A 26,963-nucleotide genomic window follows, 5' to 3' on the forward strand; every position below is an offset into this window, starting at 1 on the left:
GAACTTTCTGAAGACTGGTATAAAATTATCTTCCGACCAAGTAGCCCACTCTTTAGAAAGTTTTTATAACCTTGTTAAGAATCAGGACATTAGCTCAAGCAATCTTATCACGCTCTGCCGAAAGCAACGATAAAACCGGTTCTGTCGATTTGGTTTATAGCGACCATAAAAATAATCGATAGAATAAAAAATAATTGTTGAACAGTTTCCGTAGTTGCGCAGCATATGCGCATTAAATTTTATCGTGCATATTGAATAGGTGGATAAAATCAACGGCCTATTAAAATTTTGCAAATATGGAAAACTAGTTGTTTTAACTAAATAAATATATTCGATTAGTCAGTCTCCATTCCCAGTAAAATCACTTTACTTGCTTCCTGTGACATGAAATTCCATTTATAATAAATTACTTTCTGTAAATCACAATCTCACATAGAAAAATGTTTTCGGTGTGGAACTATTATATTTTTCATAATAGCAGCAATGCAATGGTTAGAGCAGGTGGAGCGGGATCTGGCGGAAAGTACTCCGCCAGAAAAAAACTCGGAAAGTGTCCGAGGATTTGGAGGGCCGACAGAACGGAAAGCCACTTAAGTAATTACACTCAAGTCTTTTTTTACACGGTTTGTTTTTTTAGATTACTCAAGAACGGTGCATCTTAGGGACCAAATACAAAATTCGTAACGAACCTCTTCCAAATGTATTGAGAAATAATTGAATGATCCCTAAGTTGCCTTGTTCTTATTATTCAAAAAACAAACCGTGTAAAAAAAGTACTTGAGTGTAAGTAATAACAGCAACAGATTTCTTAAGAATTATGATCAGGTTGTTACCATATTAATTGCACTATAAACTAATAGATTTATTGTGGTTTGATTTGTTACCGCAATAAATTCAATTTTGTGTAGGCACGCCATATTGTATTACTTCGCCCCACTTATAGTAAGTGGAGAAAAGATGTAGCGCAGCCAACTAGTGTTATCGTGGTGCTTTATTATCAATGTTATTATGATTTTATAGCTGACTAAAAATAAGTATATTTTGACTCGCATCATCTTGGTATTGCGTGGCATTATGGAATCATAATAATGATTATTATCGCAATAAAACCTTTATAAAATTCACATAAAACCAAGCGGCTTTGCAATTGTTACTTGGGAATGTTACATGTAGCTATTCCTATGCATTCGAAGGCTGAATTCCCTGGTAACTGCCATCCAATCGCGAGTAGGGTGATTTATTGGAAATGTCCAAAATAGAGTACGCGTAACGCTTGTCCAAATTAGATAAATCACCCTTCGCTGTCAGGTGTAACTATAATCGTAAGTTCCACAAAACTGGTTTTCCGCGGTTCTGTTTTATCGCCAGACCGCCAGCCCTTCATTAATTTATTTGGAAGGGGGAAAAGCTTTTTTGAGATAATCATACATCATTCGCTCACGTAGTACATGTTTACAAGGCTTACTAGATATTTTGAAACCTCAATCAAAATTTTTTTTTTAATATTTACTACATACTAGTTGTAGCCCGCCTGCGTCGCCTCGCGTCTAATTGAGGGCGAATCGGGTGATGTGATAATCTAGATTCACTATAACGGTGATAACCGGAATGTATGACCAAAATGCCTATATATACCTATATATGAAATTCTATGAGATACAACTACGTTACTGATGCTGGTCTTGAATGCAATTTGGCATGGCTTGTTTGAGTCTTCACTTATATTTATATACTAAATTACTACTGTGGTGCTGGGGTTTTAACCCGGGTACTGACATCTTTTCATAGTTGTATAACGAATGTTGTTATGTTTTAACACCAATTTTCGACCTTCGGGCCCACACCAAATCTGTTCCCGGATAAGAAAGTGTTCGTAATTTCATTGCACATGTATTAGTTTCAGCATTATGCAAAGTATTTAGAGTGCGAGCTGCAATTTTTGCTACGAAAACATGTCGCCCTGTCAGTGGTCTGGTTTTCAGTACAGATGGAATAAGGTTTTTATAGTATTAGACTGTTTAATAATCAAACTAGTATGCAATTAAGACATATCGCCCTTGTAGGTTCGCTTTTGCTTCATTCAGTAGTGATATTCTAGTCTTTGAAAATCCCATAACCTTGCATTTCTAGGTGGAATATTGATATCTTTTTTGAGAGAACAAAATGGGGAATGATCTCACTTATCATCAGCTTTCCAAAAAATACTATTCTACATACATCTCTTCTTCTAGCCAAGGTATTCATATCCAACAGGTAGTGCTCAACACACGGTCACAGAACAGAAGTATATGCTACATGCTGCATGCTCGTGCACGCTACCTTTTACAGATAAATACTAGCAAATCTGGCGGTAGCGAGAGTGACTCTGCTCATATTGTTGTTATTTCTTTCTAAGCGAAAACCTTCAAAAAGAATGGCAAAATCGAAAAAGACTCTGTTACTACTTTTTGATCGTCGCATTGTTCGATCTTCTACTTTTGTTCTGTGACATGGTAGTAATTGTATTGGGTTTCGCCTAGCAAGCTTCTCATCGCAAGTCGCAGGAAACCTTGTTTGAATAACGGGTGGCAACTAAAATTTTGAAATTTTTTCGTGACGCTCATGCTCAACAACAAACGAGCTCAGAGAGAAATGAGAGTATGTATGTGTTAGCTCTCTCTCTCCTCTTTTTGTTAATATTTTTTATTTTGTTTATGCCTGCCCAGTTTTGCTAAAAATGGCGACGAAACAAGAAGCATTTCGGGAGCACGATGTACACTTCTACGAACTTCAACAGAAATCTCGGCAATAAGTATACGGTACAACATTTAAAAAGCAAATATGTTGCGGCTTCGACTATTTACCACATCCTAAGATGCCCAACAACTATTCGCAAGCAAGGCAGTGGAAGACCAGCCAAAATTATGGACGCAGGAGGACATCGTTCTTTTTATCGTTTCTTCAACAACAAGCCCTTTGGTTTGGCTATCAATTAAGATGTGCACCAGACGAATATTTGAAGAAAATATTGATCCCGTTCCTACTAAAATATCATGCAGATGGACAATACGTGTTTTGGCCGGATAGAGCATCATCGTATTATGCCAAAAAACACAATCGTTCCTGAATTCCCATTCGATCCCATTGGTACCCAAAAACCACAGATTCGGTAACCTTGTGGCCGCAGATCCGCTTTCATCATAAGTTTAAAACCAGCCGTTAAAAATACGAAAAAAGTAGTAATGGTCTCAGATTACTCCCTTGTGGAACGTCTGAAACTGTTCTCTTTCATGAAAGGTCAGAAGCATTTTGTTTTTTTTTTAAATCAGATTGAGTAAAATTTGCGTATCTTCTGTAATTGTTACTGATAAGAATGAACTTCTGTTTTGTCAGAAAATTACGTTGGCAATTATGATAACGAAGTGCTTTTGCGGCAATCATAATAACTTTATTTCCTGCAGATGATCGGGATTTCTGGGCGATTATCAATTGACAAAAGAGACCGCGGCCGAGGGCGCGGTGCAGGAGCAAATATCTGAATTACTGTATTAGAGTATTCATTTAACTCCTGCCATCAGATTTAGTACAGCCACCTCGTTCAATTTGTTCTCGTTAAACTGCTTCTTAAACTGCCGCCTTAAACTGCTTCGCGTTTCCAACAGTTTTTTTGGCCTTCTTGAAGTTCCATCCTATATTTCTTCATCGACCGGAGCTCTGGTGTGTTGGAAGCGTTATTTTACTTGCGCTCCACCTGCACGTTGTTAGTTGTACGTATATCACCGCATGACGTTGTTCCATAATGGTAAGAGGCCATGTTGCTTTAGAAAAGACGGCTGGTGTTTTTCCAAACACTTGTTCACGTAAATTTTCTGGTTGATTGTCCCCGTCGCAATGAAACTGTCGCTTTTCAAGCTACAAGTACAGAAATATTTCTTAGCGAACTTCGACCGTTTCATATGCTTCAAAATATCTGTCACCTTTGCACTTTCGGCTGTATAAAATCTTTTGCCTTGTTTATTAATCGTCACGGTAAGCAACAGGTAATCGAAGAACGTTGATCGAACAACATTGACACTAAATGTTGTCACTTTCAACGATTTCACTAATTTTACGTCCACAGAATCGAGTTCTGATATGAAGAAAAACATTTTTTTCGACGGTCAAGAGATGATTAAAAATATATTATCTTCGAGTAACTGACATACCTAAAAAAAGAGGGAAAGCTGTAAAACGACGAGTGGAAATGTTTAGCATCCCTTGATGATTCAGGTCGCACTGAAATTAAATATTCGTCGAAAATGAGCCATCGCATAATGGGCGAAAAAGAGCTCGGAATTCCGATAACTAGAAGTCACTACTGGTTTGGAATCTTATAAGATATTATCCCCAAAAATCATGGCTAATTACCCAGTATAAAAACTTAATTTTCGCCTATGAAATGAATTCAAATAACTTCCAAATGTTGTCAAAACATTAGAAGAATCAAATCCCATCTATGCCATACTGTGCGAAATGCTAGAATAATCCATTTTGCCCACTTCACGCTTAAATACATAGTAAAACCTAATTAAAGCGATTAAAACTCGATCCAATCAAATTCAGAAACACGAAATACAAAAAGTTAAAACGATGTGCAATGTATTTTAGCTGTAAACGGTTACAGCTGAATTCTGCAACCTCTTGATGACTGCTAATTTCAGAACGCAGATACCTACTCCAATCAGGGTTCATGGAACAATATTCCCATTCGCGATATGTTTCAACGAACAGGTTCAGCACAATCAACATTTGCGAAGCAACAGCGCAAGCATCGCAGTTCCATCCAAGGATTTAGGTCGTGGAATGTGACTACTGAGACGCCACGGGATACCCGATCCACCTGACCTGGGACCTGGAGCTAAAAGACGGTGCCGAGGCGATTTGGAGGAATTTCGGAGCCACCAGTAAACAGGGTACGTTCCTGCTTCTCGTTGTTGGTGGCACTGCCAGTGTTGACCGACTATGACAAATTCCCTATATTCGAGATGATAAATGGCCACCAGTAAAATCATTTGTCAGCTGGTCCAGAATAAGGTAGAAGGGTAAACGGGATTGAATCGAAAAGAGATAAGTATTAAATTACATCGCATTAATATAATTCACTTGTTTTGTCATTTCATTTCAAGTTCACGAGGACGATCAACGCAATCGGGAGGAGTGAAAACGGGCAGGCGGACAGAGAGAGCGAGAGAATCTCCACAATCGTATGCGCGGGCACTTCTTCAGTGGGCCGTGTAATTTATGTTAAACAGGCTCCTGGTACAATACGTTGTGTCATCGAGCCGGCAGCCGTCGGAGGCTGTTCAACAATACACCTCGGGTGTGATTAATAGCTCGCCTGCTGAATCCAGCAAAGGCAACTTGTAAGACTGGTGTCAAAGAAGGGCTGTACGGATCCGGAACGTGTAGATTGAAAAAATGTGATTAAAATGTAATCTTGCTTTAATAATATGCAACCGTTTGCCTGGTTCGCCTGGTTGACGGAACGGGAAAGTGGATAAGGTCGTCCAGAGGAAATCTTCATGTGTGTAAAATATAACAGTACACATAATGCCATTGAAGATTATAATCGGCACCCGACGAAGGAAAATCAATCAGAGACGATACGGGCATTGACGGACGAGGTGGTAAAAGCGGATCAGGTTTCAATTGTGCTGTGCTGAGCAGCTATTATAATGTACCATAACGCAAGAGGCAATCAACTTCACTCAACGGGCTCTGCTCGTCGGCGATCGGGTGGTGCGTGAGAGCGACCGGATGATCGACGGCATGTGATACGAATCAGTTGCTATTTAGGTCCCTCGGAGGAGTCTCGGCGCTTAGCGGCAGGATGGGGGAATCAAATCACAAGCAACTCACCAACAACAGGATAAAGGGGTCACGATGGATCACAAGTCTCGAGTTGATTGAGGAAGGTTAGTTATCTGCTTTTGTTGGGTGGTTAGATATGGGAGAATCCTTAGAAGTGGTCATTGTACCGTCAAGTGGAGTGCGTTTGGTAGGTACCGAACTGTTGGTACGCGTGTTGGGTGTGATCCCGTATCAAGTGTTGACGGTGTTCTAGTTAATGGTCCGGCAGTTAGAGTGGCCGTTCAATGAGATAGTTTTCCTCACTCAATTTTTTTTTTGGAGATCAATATCCATATATCCAAGCGAGTATCCGGAGTTAGTAATTAGATACTGACGAAACGACCGACAGACTGCCGAAGTAGCCACAAGGTTTTGATGGAATCACACCGAACAAGGAGTGACTTTCAGTATGATATTATTTGGAGGAAAACTGTCAAGCTGATTGTGCCTTAGGTTCACCGCACTGGCTGGAAGTATCGGATGAACGGCGAAGAATGCGACACATTTTGTGGTTGAATTTTTGGAACAACAGTAATGGAATTTCTCCGAAGGTTATTGCACGCTGGTGGGAACAAAGTTGGAATGGGATAATAAAAAAAAATCACTGTGGTTAGAGAAACGTTGGCACCATTCTCGCAAACTAGTTTTTAACCAGCCGTGATAGTTTTCTTCAAACGGCTCAACTATCCAGCAGGTTCAAACATTCGAGGGGATTAAATTTATATGGCATGACAGAGTGTTTTCCAGGCTGTAATGCTAAGCACTTTGATACATTACGACAAAATAAACGCCAATAAACAAGTACTTACGCGAACTTTAATCAAAGATTCGTATGTAAACCTTATATATAGAGTTGAGTAGGGTACCACGCGGTGTCAATAACTGCGCTTGCCGTATCGCGAATGTGGATTCGATTATTTATGGCAACCGTTCCGACGTCCGACAGACAGGTAGTTTTACAAGTGGTTATGTCGAGCCGTAAAATTATTATCGATAATGCCAGCCATTGCAGCGCCTTGTTCCTTACCCATTGGCTAGCATGGCAACGGTTTATTTGCGAATGTAGTAGACCTGTCCTATTCATCTTCGCAAGCATGAGAGTGAGCGAAGAATAATAACCACTTGACTTTTGCCGATCATGGCGTCCATGGCTAGGAAAAGTGTGGTGGATAGCCAGTATTGGCAGCAAAATAACGTCGTTTAGCTTGATAACTTATGGCCACTCACTACGATGAACGAGTGTCCTTCTTAACAACTTGACTACTAAAATTTCAATCATCAGGCATATACAGTAACTCTTGCTCTGTAATCATCCATAGCGATCCAATTTATGCTGCAAATATAGTATAAAGAATGAGCACAGCATACATTTTCCGAGATGCACTGCATCTTATGTTGTCTCCGGTATTTTGCATAGAAGCCAACAGGTTCATACGCCCAAGATCGTAACTGCCGTTTTGCAGCTGAGCATGAAAAACATGCAGCAAAACACGATAATATTTAGCCACAGTAACATGGACGAGTGTCTGGCTGGTTCGTTCGAACTACATAAGCCTGTGTGCCCACCGATGGTTAACAACGAAGACTACGAAATAGTAAATCTTGTCAGTTTCAGTTGATCGGAGAAGCCAATACAATAAAAACTGTACTCGAAGCGCGGTGGTGTGGTAAAACGTGAACATAAATTATATACATACTTCCAGTGTGCCGATCCATCCATGCTAAAGAAGTACAAAGTGGTTTTTCAAAGTTCATTCCAACCACCACTTTGGCGGCGCGACGAAGCCTGTCTGCTGAAATTGTACAACTATAAGCAGCGGGAATTGACTGCAAACCGAAAGTATCTACACCAGTTTCAGGTGAAATGACATTTATAAAGTTACCCCACTTTGAGCTCCCGCAGGCTTCAATTGCAAGTGTTTTTGGTCGATGGGATCTCGAAGACGCATACAACGACGAGCACCAAAATGGCTTTACGTAATTGCTGCTGCTGCTGCTGCTGCAGTCGACGTATATTTTTATTTCGTCAGAGCTTGGCTGAAACTTGGCGGTTTCCTGAAGTGGCGAAAAAAGTGAACTTCTGGATGGAAGGAGCGAAGGATTTATAGGGAATTCAAATGTGCTTACGCAAATAAAATTGGCGTTTTACGAATCCTATACCTAAGAATACTTGGAAATCAATATTTTGTTTAATAATAACCACTCAATCTTATTGATTCGTTTGAGAAACCATTAGTAGAATGACTAATCACCGGCGATGGGTGGATGGTATTACGTAACCATTGAGCCGAACTGCATTTTTCCATTGAAAAAAATCTTCATGTTAATCTTATATTAAGAACTCATATAGGGAAAAGTATTAAACAAAGAGACTGTAAAAACTGGGAGTCAACAGGAATAACTTAGCCATAAAGTATTCCAGATTTATGTTTTTTTTCCTAGAAAGAAAAGTACGTGAATCTACAGCACGTGATGTAGTTTGAGAATACTTTGTCAATTTAATTTTTTTTATGTTGGACTACGTCTTATCGCAGGGTGTCATTTCATAACTTTGATTCTAGTTACCGTCGCGAATATATGAAAGATTTTGTCAATTATGAATGGATTTTCATGATTTAGTCACCGATCGACTCATAATAGATGTAGCAAATATGTGTTTTCTATTATTACTTTCCGTTTCAATCATTAATTAATAAAAACCAATGAAAGGTTTCAAGGTCAAATATCCCCATACACTTTCTTCGTGTTCTCCTTGCTTTCCACGCAAAGACGACAATACTGTGATTTCGAAAAAGTGACAGAGTCTCCTCGTCCCAACAGATCGAAATTTCTTTACGACGATAAAACCTAGACCAATTTGATGTCTCTGCTTGAAAAGTACATCAGAAACAGTAACAAAACCCCCTCGTCCCAACGACGTTTTCTAACGACCGCGATTAAACTAACACCAATTTGATGTCCGTGTTAGCGAAGTGCGCAAGAAAAGGTGACAACCCCCTCACACCCCAAAAAAATTTCTTACGACCGCGATTAAGGGGTTATATACAGTTAGGAGGCTTAAAAAAGTGGCTTTTTCTAGAATTTTCCTGGAGAGAAAAAATGCTGTCATAGTCGGGCCATATCGGGTCACCGCAGAAAATCTAAGACATACGTATTGAAATTTTATATAGAGACATGAAAAGAATGAATTCCGTGAACAACGGCTCATATAGGTACAAATACCATATTATTAATTGTATTTTTGCGAAATATATTATTGCGAAAAATATTATTAATTGCATTTTTGCGAAATTTTGGCGATCTTGTAAAATCAATATTGCTACAATCGCCTTTTCCAAAGTGTTCAACTACGATGAAAAAAACAACAAAAATCTAGGTTTTTATCGTATTAATTTTAAATAACAAATATTAATCGGTGAGGAAAAACCTTCGATTAATTTGTAGAATATATCCCTAGAATTTGAAGTGATTCGGTGATTCAACCGTTTTCAAGAACACACTTTGATTTCTGTAAGGTAAAAGGACAGCAGTAGTTTTGTTCTTGATTTTGTAAAATCGTTTCCAAATGCGCATGTTCATCGGGCAACTATGAATGTTTAGTTTGAATACCCGTATGCATTAAGGCTCAAACCGGTGCGATTTAAATTTACAAATCCAACGCATATTATGATCTTTTTAAGTAACAATCCAAAAAGTATCAAATGAAATCAAATGACCACAGGTTGATTTGAATCTTGAAAGATAATGTATCATAACAGAGCTTGCAATAAATCTATCAAAATCTATATCTATACTAGAAGACCCGGCAAACTTCGTACTGCCACAAATTGGACTAAATATACGATATGTAAACTTCAGATGAACTCCTGCTGCGTTTTAGAAAAAGGGATATATTCTAGGTATAAGTCAAGTTTTGCCGTTGTCTAAGGAGTTCTGTGTTTCGAAACGCCGGGATTTCAGAGAATGTCTAAATTTAACAACTGTATTAAGTCATTAGTAAGAAATGCATATCGGTTGGTTTGCCAATCCCCGCAATATCATCAGTCGTGTTGGTGGTAGTTGCATTGAGTCTTGTTTTAAAAACTCTGCTGGTTAAAATTAGTAATACTGGATGTTAATATACTTGTTGTAAAATTTGGTACGACGGCTAATATCGTCTGCTGCAACGTTGGAATTTCTCGATAATTTAAGGGTCAATTTTATATTCTGATATGTATTCAATATCAATAGTCATTAGATTTTTTTTTATTCATAAATCTATTGATAAGAATTACCCAAAGGAATTGCATTGCTGAATCTCGATAACTGTTATTCTCAAAACAAACTAAATTTTATTATTCCACAAAATCAATTGATCGCTGTAATGTTTCCTTTGGTAATTCACGCACTAAAACAATTTAACATAAAAGCGTCATTTTATAAACCTTTTTACTCTTCTAAAGAGTCTAATACGAAATGAAATCGACTGAAAGTTAAATACGATTTTTTTTTGTTTTGATCATAGTCACTTTAACCAGCTTGGGTCATTCCTGAAATCCTGACTTCTGCGGGGTTGGGATTTGAACCCGGGTTCTCGGCGTGAAAGGCGTGAATGCTAACCACTACGCCGGGACTGATCCCTTAAATACCATGTATAATAGTTGCTTCGTTCACTTTTTTTTTAATTTCTAAATCATATGCTCTTACTGTTGATTTATTAGCTTGATATTCAGTTAACCCGAATATGCTCATAATCCGTTAACATATGCAAAATGTATTCTTCTTTTGATGATTGGGAAGTGGCAATTTAGTGAATTTAGTGCTTAAACCTTTTGTTAACCTGCACTGGATCTTCTGGCTACGCATCCGATGTAAAAAGGAATGAAAATGATTCGTGTTTGTTTCATAAATTTGATAAATGAATGAACGAATGAATGAAATTTGTTGACGCTTTAGGCTTGAGTTTAGGTTGATTAATAAGTTGGACCTATTGAAATGGATATTTTCTAAAATTGTAAACCCCCAAAATGTTTAATAGCATTGTTCGATGTGGCGATTTCAATGAAGGTAACCACGTGTTTGTTTGAATACGACAACGGTGCTGCAAAAAATCGTACGATGATCATAGCAGCCAATGACATGGCGCATACAATGCGTTGCGGGTTTTATATGGAAAACTAATTTTTCGAGTTTTCCTATCTTCCTAGTCAATTTTTCAATTTTTCTCGCCGTAAAAACATAGCGGTGGTGGAAACGAACACAATAAAGAAAAGACGGCTCAAATCGGACGCTCAGTTCTCAAGTGATGCGCGGTCGAACTTTTTCACTTCCATTTTTATATATAAGATATCTATTTATATAAGAGGCTTATGTCTGTACCGAAAACCAGGTCTCTGTCAGGACGTCATAAGAGGCTTATCGGTAGCTAAAAACAGGTCCCTGACAGGACGTCATGCTTTCGTAACAATGGATTGTATTCTCAGTTATTTCACTGGTCGACTGCTGGACTGCTCGATTGCTCAACTGGTCGGCTAGACTGCTCGACTGGACTGGTCCACTAGATTGCTCGACTGGACTGTTCGATTCGACTGCTCGACTTGATAGCTCGACTCAACTGCTTGACTTGGCCACTCGGCCCAACTACTCGACTTAACTGCTCGACTTAACTGCTCGACTAGACTGCTTGAGAAAATTATTCGATGCGACTGCTCGATTCAATTACTCGATTCAATTGCTTGACTGGACTACTCGACTCGACCGCTCAACTGAACTGCTCGACTTGCTACTCGACACGACTGTTCGTTTTAACTGCTCGACTAGACTACTCGATTCAATTGCTCGACTTGACAGCTCGACTCAACTGCTTGACTGGACAGCTCGACTGGGCTACTTGACTGAACCGCCTGATTCAATTGCTCGACTAGACTGCTCAACTCAACTGCTTGACTCGACTGCTTGATTTGTCTTCTCGACTCGCCCGGTTGACTGGATTGCTCGCTGCGACATCAACGTTTCGTTCATTTGAATCTGTTTGCGGCAAAAAATGGACGGTTCAGAGCCACTCACACAAAAAAGTCATTTTGCCCACCTATAGAATCAGCACAGTGGAGATAGTGTTTTTATTCAGTTAAATAAAACCCAATGCGAGCATAAAAACAATTCGTTTCAGTTTCAGGCTATGACTCTTTTATATGCAGCATCTTAGATCTATATTTATTGTAAACGTAAGATCTTCGCATGCCGTGATGCAAATAAATTTAATTTGCTGCTTTGTGTCAGTTAAGTGCTTGCAATTCTTTATATAATTTCAATTGTATTTCTGCCAAGTGTGCAAATAGCTGTAAAGTAGAATGTCGACAGAAACTAGTAAGATGCAGAGGACGTTAGTTAATTGATATTTTAACTGGTTGTCTACATGTTAGTTGTAAAACAATTATACTTCAGATCAATCTATCACAATAAATGGTGCTATCAACAATTTCGTGGAATTTGACGAATGAGAATCAGTGTCGTAAATGATACCCTAGAATAGTTATTTACTTTTTTGGTTTAATCGTAGTTGTGAGCAAGCTTCTTAACTAAGCTAACTTCGTCAACTGCAAACCAGTTTCAAACCAGTTACTTAAAGTTGACTACTGGTACAAGTCATGCAAACAATGTCAAAATGTAAAATCATCGCCAATCATTCAATTCAAGAAAATTCAATTTTATCTGCAGTTATTACTTGGTGGCCTTAAAAAGGCCGATTGATGGATAATATTCAGATGCGGCCTGGTGTTGGCTGATTTACTCAGCAACAAAAAACAAACGAAGGTATGAACCCCACGTGCGGTATTCGTAGCGCACTTGCACGCAGTTTTAATGAGCCAAGCGGGAGGCAATGATACTCATAGATACTCAGAAACATACACATGCCATCTAATGATCTGACAAAAAGCAATACTTCATCGAGTAAAACATGTTATCCAGGACCTTCTCCCACTCGCAAAACCCATCCACGGAATCCACAAAGAATAGTCGTTAAATCCCATAATATTTTGAGCCGATGGATGGGTTCATTACGTGAAATTGTTCGTATGCTATACATATCTTTCGAGCAATCGTTTGTAGCACGTCCAGTGTGGCATGTTGCGCCGTGTTGTTGAAACCACAATTACTTCACATTGTGGCTACGGGTGTGGTGGGGGTACAAAAGTAAACTCTGTCTCATAATTGTGAATGTTAAACTAACAATCGCGAAGATTTGACTGGTTATTAATCTAAAGAGAGCAAATTACTGAATTGTTGTAAATAGCAGAAGGTATATTATCCCAAAAAGTTATTCTCTGAGGAACTTCCATAGCTCAGATTATTTATGGACGTGCATCTACGTAGGCGTTCATACTCATCTAACAAGAAAAAGAATCATTTAGTGTAGCGCGGATTTAGTTTCTCAATTCCAGAATCTTTTCTACCAAATAATTTTCTATTAGACGTATTCTATGTTACCGTCAGTTTTCCTTCGATGCCGATATAATAAGCCAACCCGTTGCGTTGCAGCAACTGGTGGGGTTCGTGGGCTTTGAATCTTCGGCGCGGGAAAAAAGTTCGATGATCATCATTCTCCTAACGGGGTCGTCGATATTTAAACGCTGGAATCGCATTCCGCCAGACCGTGCTGCAGTGCCAAAGCCGACCCGAGATGCTCTCTACGCTCTACCGATGATGATAATTGGCGTTTCTAACAGATTCAATAATGATGCTGTGATAATGATCATCAATTTCATCACGATCACACTGCTTACGCTAAGCCTTAAAGCTTTTATTGTTTTATGGATTTTTATTGCGCACACTATTCGGTTTTTATGATAATGATACCGTTGTGTCGTCTGTGCAGTCTGCTTAAAAGTGAAACCCGGCTTCTTTGTTTTTAGAGGGACACTCGGATAATTTGCAAGTGGTGAGTGAACTTCAGGTCGGAAATCCATCGAAAGGAGAAAAAAACGCGTGTATAATCAAATTAACTAATTCTGCCTTAATTTTATTGCAGATCCGAAATCAAACGGTGTTTGGTGGATCTGAAAGCTGAATGTGTTGTACGTTTTGGATTCGGCGTTATAAATTTTTCATCTATCTCTGGTCATTTTCGTTTTTGGATGCGATTTATGTGTGCTGATATAAATTCCATAATTGATTAAATATTTGTGAGGTTTTACAACTCTGAGACTGACAAACGGAAACCGTCGGTTAGGTTCGTCATATCCTCAAATCTAGATCTTTTCCCCCGGTAAGTTATTGTAATCTGTTTATTATAGCTTTGATAGATGATAGCTTCGTAGTCTTTCAAATAGATTAATTTACGACCAGTATCACAACTTCTGTCGGAGATTGACTTGAAAGGCGGCATTGATTACTCAATCTACGAGCGAAATTTTATGTGTCTCGAGAACGGCAAAAGTAAGTGCCAATATTTACTAGCTTATTTCGAGCCATGATCGCTATATTTGTGTCCGTCTGAGATAGGTATTTTATGTTCAGATTCTCCGAGATAAATGCTTATGCTAAACTGTCGGGTGAGTCATTTGCGAGATTTGCACCTGGGTTATATTGCAAGAATCTTCGATTGAACCATCAATTTTTTAGAAGCTGTAGAATTATTGTAGGTTGAATTATTCTAGCCTTCCTATCGAACATCAAAAATCCCGTCTCGTCAAACGGTATCATTGTGATCCCCTCTAGATAAATACTAAACTTTAGATTCAGTAGTGTCAAATTTGTATGTTTACCTAAAAATGTCTTGCCACGACAAATTCGTAGCACGGCGATACGAGGAGATTTCTTGTGCGGGTCGCACGTAAACGTTAAGCTAATGATGGGTATACCGATACATATATCCCCAAAAGGCATACCGCAGTAAAGCATCAAATATTTGCACTGTCGCGCACAGCTGTCAAAAAAGTTTAATAAATATTGACCTAATGATAATTCTTTTCTCAACATCCTCGGCAAGTATTTTTTGCTACATATGCCGACATGTAGACCGATCGCCTGGTACTTAAAGTAGGTCCGGCGGTGGCTGAAATGAGCTGCATCATCATTGCATGTATAAGTAACACAAGGGTGTGAAGTACGTTGTTAACAATGTCGGTTTTTCTACAAGTGTTTTTCTACTCGGTTATGAAGAAATGTAACAATCCACCAAGAGCGCATAAGAATAGTACTTCACCTACAGCGTGAAGAATTCATCGGTAGTGTTGGAGAGACGAAATACAATATTTAAATCCGAATTGGAAATCATCGAACGACGACGAACCCAATGCAAGGGGGCACACAAATTTATCGTTATGATAATTTCTTGGCTTTTGCTACTAAAAGCTTTTCGGGGTATTAAAGCTTGTAATCGGTGAAGAAATAATCGTGGCTAGGGCGCGAAGAGGCAGCGATTGTTTAGTTTTAATGATTAAATATTTTACCATGTATGTTGGCACTTCACGCTGTCGCCTGATGCTTTCACCGGCCGAAGTTGTGGCGCATGTTTCAAGCCGCATCATATTTAGCTGGCTGCTTCTCCCGGTACCGCAAAGACAACTGGAGGTCGTGGTTTGTTTTTGCTTCTCGTTCGATTTGTTCAGGCCTAAGAGCTCAGTCAGGATTTACCTACCATTGAGTTCCGTCCGTTGTCGAAGAAGCGACAACCCATTGATTGCGAGGGGCCTGAAGAACGACAAACGTAAACAACTGGAAGGTAGGCAGCATCGACAGAGTGAGAGCTGCTTGGGTGGAATATTTTTTCTATAAACATTTTATACATTCATTGTGTATGTGCCACATTGAATTGAAACCGATTTTGATTCACGTTTGACGAACAGAAAGTGAAATTCGCTGCGATAGTTTTGGTTATTCAACTCGGCATGCAGTGTTGACTATTATTTGTATTGCAGTTTAGCGAATAAATGACAAAAATAGTTGTAGCAGTATAAGCAATATTACTAAACTGACATCACGGCTAGAATAAAATTGTTACTGCCCGAATACTATTCGAAACTATCGCAATTTAAGAGCGATCCGATTTTGTTCAAATTTTGTGTTCCTTATGAACCTTATGTTTATCAAAATATTATAATGTTAATTTTTTCGCATTTTCTTGTGACCTAAAAGATCTCCATTTTTAAAATTTTTAGAAAGCTGAGAGGTTTTTTCATAACATACAATGAAACCAGAAATTTCATGAATTTTAGAGATATAACACCAAAGTTACAAGAATGCAAAGGAGACGCGTGGTGTTTGGATTTTATCCGCTAAACAAACGGTAAATAAAAAAATCTGAATAGTAGTGGTTCAAGCATATGCAAATATTAAATAAAAATCACAAAACTACGCACCGAGGAACGAGTTTTTATATTCTTTTAGTATTATAACAATATCCTTAATGTGCCGATTTGAACCCATGACACTCAAGAGATTTTGGACGAAAATCCATCAGTAAACTTGGGAATCAAGCATAGAGCTAGCTCTAAATCACATCCACATGGTGTGACAAGTGACCTAAACCTCTTACCTCGATCTGTCGTTCCATTATCTGACATTAACGTCATGTTTAGTAAACGGGTTATACTTAGATACAGCCTCTGACAGTTTTATATAGTTTGGACCTTCAGTTAAATCAGTATCCTTAGAACTCATAATAATTCCACATGCCTCCCAGTTGGCTTCGAAGTATGACGCTGGCCTAATAAGCAAGTCATCGTATGTTCGAATCTCGGTTGGGAGAGGCTGTAAGAGTTAATAAGTTCGTAGCAACTGGCCCTGCAATTGTCCTGTGCAATAACAGCTGACTGCGAAGTCTGTCGTATAAAAACAGAAGGTCAAGCTTCGATAACGGAATGTAGTACCTAGGCTTTGCTTTTTAATAATTCCACTAGACCAGCTAATGACCAGCAAAAACATAGAGTGGTCCGAGTTTTGATCCTTGAGTCACATTGAATTACATGTAAAAAGCATAATGTTATGCTAAGCTAATGTGCGCCACCATAAATCGACCGAACAGAGGTGCATCCAACTTACGGGACCTCTCTGGGTTCAGTTAGTTTTTGAAACAGAGTATCGTGAAGCAATCGATCTCGCTTGAAGTTTGCAACAACTTGCAGCCCCGCATAAAGGGTATTACGTTAAAAATTTGGTTAATTTTAAACTATTTTTTTTATTACGCATTTAAAAACCCTGAACACCCCTCATTTTATAGGTGTGTGCATGCAGAATGATGCCGCTATTTTGATTTTAACTTTTGTGCTTCAGGTTTTATAAATATCTTCTTAGCAAGGAGGGCAATGCTTCGAAATTTTGCAAAAATCTGAACTACTCTCATGCCGAGTTAGTGTAATTTTGAAAATTGCCCAAATCAACTTTCACCAATGTATTTAAAAATGTAATGTTTGTCGACAGCCAGGAAGTCTGGACCGGGGAGAAACCGAAGGTTGGAAGACGCAGCTATGACAGAATGGGGCCATTGCTTTCAAGTGTAACCCCAAGCTTTCCGAGTTGCAAACAAGCTGAGAGTGTCATCTACAACCCTGCATAGAGGTAGTAAATAAGCAGGACTATCAGTTTATAATAAGGTAGTGACTGCATATAACGAGGGTGAATAAAATAAGGCGGCCAAAACACGATCCCCGGAGCTGTAAACGATGATACTGACGAAGGTCGATTGCTTGTTGATGGACGGCGGAACCTATATCAAGACAGACTTCAAACAGCTTTTTGGGCAAAAGTTTTATATGGAAACTGGAATAGGATACGTGCCAGACATTTTCAAGCATATGAGACTGTCGAAGTTCGAAGAAATATTTGGTTTAGTAGGCTGACTGTACCTGTGGTTTGAAGAGCGGTAGTTTTGTTCCCGGCAACCGGAATCGTAAAACAGGAAATTGGACTGGTCGTTCTTCCACCTTCAGTTCGTTCCTAAGGTCTGCGATCGAAGTCATACAGTGACAGCATAATTTCAGTAGTTCAGAAAAGCTGCTATCTATTGATAGCGCTACAGGAGGCTCTAACTATGTACGTTTTACCATGTTTCGATCCATAGACTTCATCAACTCGATGATCTTGGCTTTGAGGGACCTAAGCGTGGTTTGAGGCGTCCCTGCTCAACGACGCCCCACACAAAATAATCCAAAGGATTGATATCGGGACTACAAGGGGGCCAAATTTCCTTTTCCCAAAACTCCGGAACATTTCCAGCAAGCCATGTTTGTGTTCTGTATGGCAGTATGAGCCGGTACTCTGTCTTGTTGGAAGAAGAAATGACGTCCAGCTGCAACCTCCTTCATTCAGGGGGCAACAACATCCTTCAGAACCTGTAGGTGTACATCGTCTGTTACCTTTAGTCCTTGTTCAAAGAAATACGGAGATTACATCCCCCTCGCTGGAGACTACGCTTAGAACCATCGCATGGGTCGGAAACTTTGTTGATATGACGATAGGCACCTGACTACGATCTGGTGCACGCCACCTGTTATTCTTTCGCTTTACCTTTTGATCCTGATTAAAATTTTTTCATCAGAGAAAAAGATGACAGAATCATTATGATGAGGATGCTTCAGCCGACTCAGAAGTTTTTTAGCTTTCTTTAAATGCCACTTGTATGCCTTCCGAGTAGGTGTGTAGGATAGCTTATCACTTTTCCAAGCATTGCACAATGGGCAAACACGACGTAACCCCAATCCCAATAATCGTAATGCCAATAATTAGAAGCCGCTAGTTTAGAATCTTACAAGATACCTATTCCTATGTAAAAAATGCAAGGAAACGATTGGTGACAGTCCCATCCTGCGCAGACCTCGCAGACTGTTATCCCCAAAAATCATGGTAAAATCTAATTAAACAGTATAAAAACTTATTTATCGCTCGCGTTGTTTATACAATACACTTTTCTTTCCGACACTTTTATCAACCGAGCTATCTCCTTTACGCTTGCGCGCAATAAAACGACGACGGCTGACCGATTATTTCTTTGTTTCCACACCTTTCAGTTTACTCAACACTGTTTGTTTACATCCGACAGCCAATAGTATAAGCTATTCAGTGCTGCCAGACATATCTGGAACTGGACGAACTGGACATCAAATGGCCAAGCAACTAGGAATTTCGCAGTCAACCACGAGGAATATTTTGAAAGATGATCTTCGATTGATTCCATAGAAAAATCAACGGGAGCACGGCTTGACTGAAACGCAGAAGAGCCAAAGTCGAAAGCTGTCGGCAGCTGCTCAAACGGTGATTGTGCATTGTTGTGCAAAAATTTGAAGGTTGCATTGCTGTTCATTGAACCTAGTGTTAAAATCAACACTAAATATTACAACGATAATGTTTTGAAGAACCATTTGGTTCCCATCGTCAACAACACTACAAAAATGCACCATACTGCTTCCAACAAGATTCTGCACCGTCTCACCAGGCAAAAGCTATCACATGCTTGGTGTGAGAACGATTTTTCGGATTTTATTTCTTTCAAAGTTTGGTCTGTCACTTCGCATGATTTAAATCCTCTCGACTTCTACGACTGTGGGTTGACTGTGGACACTTTCAAGCAACATTCGGAGAAGATTTTGGATGAAAAATCTTAGGACATCGTGGGTACCAGCTGTAACGCTTTTCAACAGCGATTGTGACTGGTAATTAATGCAAAGGGAGAAAGATTTGAATTGGACTAATGTAAGACAAATGTTATGAATGTATTTTACACGAAATACACTCAAAATTAAAATTCATGCAAGCCATTTATTTTCGTGTTCATTTACTTTACTGACAGTTATTACTACTCAAACTGTAAATATAAGCTAGGTTTGGCCTTGGAAAAACGGACCAACCTAATTTGTACTCCCAATAGGGGCCCAATATTCAGATACCACGTGGACACAAAAATGCCAATTTTCAACGCCCCCCTCCCCCTCCGAGGACATCGACTCAACCCCCAACCCCCTCTCTTGTTCATCCACGTGGACAGTTTTTTTCTTATGTGAAATTCTATACTCGATTCTGTTTTCAATTTGTGTTATTCTGAATTAAAAAAAAATTAAGAAAAATACTTACGTAAAAGCAAGCTAAACTAGGCATGTTATCGAGTTCTAGTTCTTTTATCCATGCTAATCTTGTCCATTGCAAAAAAAAGGTGGACTACAGGATAGCCCGTTCTAGCTTGTTCTTCGCTTAAAAATTCATCTGCTTCAACCATATCACAACACCTCTAACACATCACAAGACCTCTCCGTTGTGGTCGTAAAATTTTAAGAAGCGAGTTATTTTACAAATACGTTGTCTATGGATTTTCTTTTTTGTGGCAAGCTGCATTGGATTGTAAAGCAGAATACATTGCTCATTGAGTGTAATAATGACCTAAATGATTAGGCAGTTACAAATATTTTTTAATGTTTTTGTCCTTCCGATGCTAGACAACTGAAAGGGGGGGGGGGGGGGTTACTCAGGCTTAACCATTTTTTGCCCCCCGATTTTTAGAGCCAAGTTTGAAGGGCGGGGGACAAAAACTTTATAAATAATTTGCATTGGCCTTATTATTAATCTATATTTGAGAGGTTTTCAAACGACCTAACTCGCAAGCTATGTCATTTGCAAAAGGATGCAGAGTTGTAATATAGTAATAAATTGCAATCAACATCTTTGAGTACTAACGCAGTTCTCGGTGCATATGTCTACGTCAACATATATCTCAGAAGATGAAAATGAAATGAAAAGATGAATGAACTTTATTTGATCTTATTAACAAACACTGAACAATGGTTTATACTGATATGTTTAAATGTTGATTTAGAGGCACAAATGAAAGTTCTATTTATTGCAAAACGATGTTGCTTGTCCACGTTGACATTTTCTATACCCCCTTCCGTGGACAAGCGTGAACATTCACGTGCCCTCACCCCGCTCTAAGCTGTCCACGTGGTATATGGATGGCCCCATGCGGTAGTTTCCGGAAGCGTCTATCAGCAGTCATTGAAAAGGAAGGAGATTTTTTTGAATAAAATATAATTTACAATTCCGAAAGAAAATAAACCACAAAACATTCCTCGCATATAAGACTAACTGGTGTTAATTTTCTAAAACTTGTCATTTACTGCAAAAATTCGTCACGCACCCTGTACTATACAATATGCATGGTTAATCATGTCACCCATTTTTAATTAAATACGTTCAAAAATTACTGACTATAGTTACTACTCATCCTTTACTCAAACCAATCAACTGTAGCATGCAGGGTAACAAGGGGTAAGAGGGACCACATCGATTTCGTCAAGAAATCCTTAAATTTTCTACAAATGCTCCAGTATGTTTTATTTATTAGACTATCTAAACACTTTCGAGACAACCTGTGGCACTCGGCCGTATCCAACGTCAAAACTAGAATCAAAACAAACTTTTCGTTCGCAGTGTCTTCATGCGATATAATTTCAGCAGCAACAAATTTAAGGTTATTCAGCAAAAAAAATCTACCCAATTTCGATTTTAACTGTTTTATATGCATATTTTTTCGTTTAGAACTACAATACATTAAATGTATTGTAATTTATTATATTTATAAGCAGTAAGATATGCATATAATGTATTAGGAACCAAGATAGGGCTACTGGCCCCCACCTCTGGCTACGTGGCTGGTCACCAGATCAATCCATAAATATTCAGTTGAGATGGTTTTCAGGGTTCTAGTAGAATATCTATCATTAACACTCACAACACGATTTTCATTAGTAGGTAGTATTATCACCACAGACTTCCACAAGCATTCTATGTATTTCAGCTGTACTTTTCTTCAAAACTTACGAAGCATTCATAACAGCCAGAGTTATCTTTTAAAGACGAACCGATCTAATTCATGCAACCAGTAGATTAAATTTGAACAAATAAAAGTTCTCTGTATCGATCGTTGCAAAAGCAGTAGTATCTCTTCATTTTGAGTCCACTTCCATTCTGATAGTAAATCCTTGAATTAGAGAGGCCTCTCCAAGCAAGCAACCGAAAAGGCACGAATGCTAGAAAGTGAGTGGTAGCTTCCGATAGATGATTAACTATATTAGCTATGCTTCCAATGATGGATGTTCATGTCGTGAATTCATAAAATGTATTGCAATTTTGTAAGAGTTAATTTTCTTCTCGTAGTAGGTTGGAGTCTTTTGGGCACCACAAATGCAGTCAATTTTCTCGTCTGTCGCACAGCGTCTGTTGCAAAAAATTGTCGAAAAATGTCACTGTCGCATGTTCAGTGTGCTGATCTTAAAACTCAACCTAGGTGTAAAGACTTTAGCGTTAAAAGTTTGCCCCTAGGCTTAGATCATACTTTTAGCAGACCTCCTCTTGGACAAACGTTCTATTTTTCGGACGGGCTTTTTTTTTTTTTTTCCATGTGTGGACTCATTACTGCGACCAGTATAGTTGATCTATTGTAATATCGCCCGGGTGTTTGCTGTATGACCTGCACTGCATTTTTTTTTGCTATAATCGCTATTGAGTGAGCGATATGCTTATTAAATTTTATGCGTGCTTGCGTGTATTGGGGTTTACCCTTCCTTCAAAGCTTAATCTACTTTACCCACTTATTCCTCGCTGCCAGCACTATCCCATATTATAGCCGTCCCTGGCGAGGACTCATTCGTACCTCTGACCAGTACACTTAACTATAGGAGGGACATTTGCACTGTCAAGAGGCTTCAGAGGGTAAATATAGAATTCAGCACGAAGGAAGGGTAAATGGAGGGGCCTGAGAATAAACCCATGCTAAAGTCACTTGACATCGAATGGCTTGATTCTACTAAGATTCGAACCCACGACCACTCGCTTGTCAAAGCAGACTCGGTAACCTTGCGGCTACGGAGCCCCCCCTTCGGACGGGCTTACTAAGTTTTCTCTGAAAAACCTCGTTAGGGTCTCGTTAATTATACCTAAAATTAAACGAATTTTATTACCCCGTGCAAACCGCTACGAACGATCCAGCCATCGATTTCTCGGAAAGGAGGCCGACGTGTATGTCATATATTTACGATTGTGGTGACACTTTCCATTCCCCCTGAGTCTGGGTCGGTAGCCGACACAAAAGATCTCCTTCAATCGGCAGTAGACACAGCTTCGCCTTCATTGAATTGATTTTTTAATATTTTGTTTACACTGCGCTCTATCTAATGTGCGCCCGTTATAATGGCATATTGATATAATCGTCTGCCGCGGCGCCGCCCCCAACCGGCCGGCCGTTTCGCTGAGATAGTTTCAACGGAAAACCCGCGCGCGGCGGCGTGAAGTGTAAACATCGTGATTGTGTCGCGGCTAACCCAGAGCCAGATAATATATGAAGAGAGACAGAGAGAGAGGAAGAGAGCCTGGCAGAGCCGGATGAATGCGAAAATTTATAATAAAGCCATTTGTTTGTGCACATTACTGCGGCAACACTTGCGGTATGGTGACGGCGAATCGAAATAAGATGCGCAAATTTGACGACGATAGATCGATCGCGGTCGAGATTCTGGCGTGCGGATCCGTATGGTAAATGCTGAGCTCGGTAGAGTGTCACCGATAGTCGGCCGCATTCCCACGTACTACCACCCATCAGGCGGAATTGGTAGACAAAGACGGCGAAGATGATAGGCAAATTGTTATTGTTTAGGGAACTGATATTGCAAAAAATTTGCAGATCAGTTCTTTTCTAGCTGGTCGGTATTTGACTAATCCGAATTCAGCAGAAAATAAGTTTTGAAGAACCCGCGCAGCAAGCAAGCTAACCTTCAAATTGATTTGTGTCTTATTGGGTCTCCAAACAAATCATGTTAGCTGAAACATATAATATCCAGTTGATTTCGTTCAAGTGTGTCAATATGAGTACATCTAATCATCTCCTTACTGCAGACAGGAGACAGTCAAACTATCAAACTACCAGAATGTTTACAAATCGAATAAATAAATATTATCAGCTGCCCCTAGACCGGCTATGAACAATGAGCACTTGTTTGCCGAACCCTGCAATTGTCATTGATAAACTCGCTATTGCCCCGGGTAGCACAGTAATCCATTAAGTAGAAATGTCACTTCAGTATTCGAGTGGAATGAATTACTCAGTGGTGTAGGATTGTACGCCGTTGGCGTTATCGATAGTGACGGCAATTTGCCTGACGTCAAATAGCGTAAGTAACCCTGTTTTCAAAACCAACCATAATGTTCGTGTCCTCATTGATTGAGCTGATTTGTTTCTTTTATTGTGCTATAATTCATTGCTGATAAAGGATTTCAACTAAGAATTGTTAAGACTCCTGTGCAGCAATAGCAGCATTTACCTTAAAATTCGTTTTCCGAGATACGGAACCTTCAACGGCAGGTGTGGCAGGTATCGTACGAGTACTTGCATAATTTTGAAATACCAGACAGATACTAGAATATTTTTGCACCAGAAATTGATGGACATTTAAGTTAATTCACATAAAAAATCAAAAAATGCACCGTTAGATAATTACTTGCGTTATCATCACAGCTTGGTGGCTTTTATTGTGCTCTAATCTATGCAGGCACATCATTTAATAGATCTGGGTTAGACATTGTCGGTCTAAATTTGGAATATTTTGTTATTTCAACTTCAAATACCTTCCGATAAGTTATCTACGCTTCCGACCGAAAAAGTCAATGATATTTTACTGGATTTTTTGACAAATCGAAGGCCATAAAGCAATAAACATAGTAGTCATAAAGCTTCAGTGACTTCCAACAGCAGTTTTTGTCCTTGGTATTTGAAAACACTACACAAGAAAGTTTTCAAGGATAGAGCAATATAATTGCTACTTATTTTATTATGCAGACAAACTGTTCTGACGCGTGCGGCCTTGGCCCAAACAGTCCTGTAAAGCAATTAAATTTATGGATCCCTGTTTGTTTTTAGTCAGATGGCAATTGCATTTACAACCAGTAGTGCATGATGCTACGACCATTTTAAATCATAATGTTTGGGAGCGTGTTTGATACTTTTTATCAACACAATGAATAAATGAAAATATGTTTAACCCCGATAGTTGGCAGTGCCAACTGTTTACTCGCTAGCACGTGTGACATTCATGACCTGTACGGAATATAATTTCATCTATGTATAGACTAGATACAACGCACTGATTAAACTGTAACCTTAATCGATACAGGATTTTTGACGTCTAGCATTTTGTTATCTAGAAAGTTACACTTATCGCCGCATTTTCGAGAAACAAAAAAAAAATTGCAACTCAGTGCCCATTCGAGACCGATAAGGTACGTTGCTATTCTTGCGCGCGCGTTATCCCCGTCGGTATCAATGTCGGTTGGACTTACCTGCGTCATGACGCGATCAGCGCCGGTACCCTCTTCATCCTTGAAGATAATATCTTTGTTGTAGTTGGTTTCCAGATTGCGAAACTTGGTGTCATTTCTGGAAATGGATCCTTCCTGCATACCGGAAGCACCCAGTGAATTTTCACTCACGTTAGGCACGTGCTGTTTGAACACCAGCGGCAGAAGTTTTCGGGTTCTTCGGGGGCCTCCGATTCCGCGGCCGGGACCGCACGACTGCACCTGGGATACCATATAGAGCAGAAAAATGAGCAGCATTGTGAAGTATTTCCTTCGGCCGTTGAAACAGTTTCTTCGATAGCAAATGTTACTGCTGGAATTAATTAGGTGGAACATTTTGTCGAAACACTTGAGTGTGGAGAATGTGGAATTTATGATTAAACTATTTTCTTGTGCTAGGTACAATGCGCAAAACACTTGAGTATTCGCCGTACACCGTCGAGGTAAACACACTTTTCCAGCAAGACACTTGTCACTTATGCCTTTCGCTTGAAACTGCATACAATTTATGACCGAACATTTATTTGCTCAATCACTTGTCAGCAATGGCAAAATCAAACACGATCTCAATTTTTAAAACTAGCATTTTCGTCTTGCGCAATTGATTCATTTCAGTAACATCACTATAAATTCATTCGACACACATAGGTAAAGCCACCGGTCAATTCACTCGAAATCCATCACACCGTAACGGTATTTGGCACTTGTCCCAATTCAATATTTTCCAGCCACACAAGATATGGTAATTCTGGGAAACGATGGCCCTAATTACGCCCAACAACACTGCATTATCCTGGCAGTGATAAATTTCGTCTGAGGAGCCGCGCTATTTTCGTTTCCTATTGTCAACTGAGGATCTTACTTGACCCACTTCTTAGGCGAGAGGAGAAGATGGTATTTCGACTAGCACTAAATTAGAACTAAGTAGATGCACGGTTGAAAATTTTCGTAGCCATGCTCTTTTCTGCGTTTTCTTTTGGGGTGGAAGAGGACAACCTCTATACACGAAACCGAACCGTTGTCTCGCACAAGCAGCTATCCACTCGCAGCGAAAATCCCAGAGAGCTATGGAAGAAATGTGAAGAGCTTTTGGGTTGCTCACAGTGTAAAAGGCTCGCACACAGAAAAAAAGCTCCGGCTTGGAAGGATGGAGAGAAGGTGCTTGGCCTGCTATTGCTGGGCTTCGGTGAGAGTGGCCGACTCGTTCGATATGTAATGTGCAATGAAAAAGGAGATTAGAAAGAGCTGGTTAGTCACCAGTCAAAGCGAGACAGCTGCCTAAAGGAGCATAGACTGAGCGCTTTGCGCGGTTCGATTGAGAGCGGCAACATGGCACATGGCTGGCTGCATACAGGTGAGTGTGCCTCAAAGGATCGATCTCGTTGATAATTTGCCTGATGATGGCAATGATTCTATTCAACGATGACGGTCGAATAGTGAATGAAGGCTCGAAAGCGGTTTTATAGTACTGCCCCATTCATAGAGTTTTAAATGCATATTTTCGTATCATCCTGCTGCTGATGATGTTTGCTAGTCTTGTGCGTATTTCTCAACGTTCCTCAATAGCGTATTTTATCTCGACTCTGAACACCATCTCAAACGATTTTATAGATTGCACTTTTTTGGACCCACGTTACGATTTGTGGTTGTTTGAGCGTACCCTAAAGAAATATGTAAGTCTAAATATGCATAGCTTCTCTCAAATTATTTTGCAGATGGGACAATTCCGTTACGTTCTATCACTTTGACTTTGAACAACGCAATCTGATCAACCGAATACA

At 39.5% G+C, this 26,963-nt stretch overlaps 1 protein-coding gene across 1 annotated transcript in view; it reads right to left on the reverse strand.

Moving 5' to 3' along the window:
- The window catches only part of LOC128733157 (protein hedgehog), a 51,520-nt gene extending 25,323 nt beyond the window's left edge, over positions 1-26,197 (reverse strand). The window contains exon 1 of the mRNA XM_053826797.1: positions 25,165-26,197. Within this exon, the coding sequence (XP_053682772.1) occupies positions 25,165-25,683 (519 nt within the window). The 5' untranslated portion in view covers positions 25,684-26,197. The remainder of the gene's footprint in view (positions 1-25,164) is intronic.
- Positions 26,198-26,963: the final 766 nt, after the last annotated feature.

Source organism: Sabethes cyaneus, chromosome 1, assembly GCF_943734655.1.
Source record: "Sabethes cyaneus chromosome 1, idSabCyanKW18_F2, whole genome shotgun sequence".
NCBI lineage: Eukaryota > Metazoa > Arthropoda > Insecta > Diptera > Culicidae > Sabethes > Sabethes cyaneus.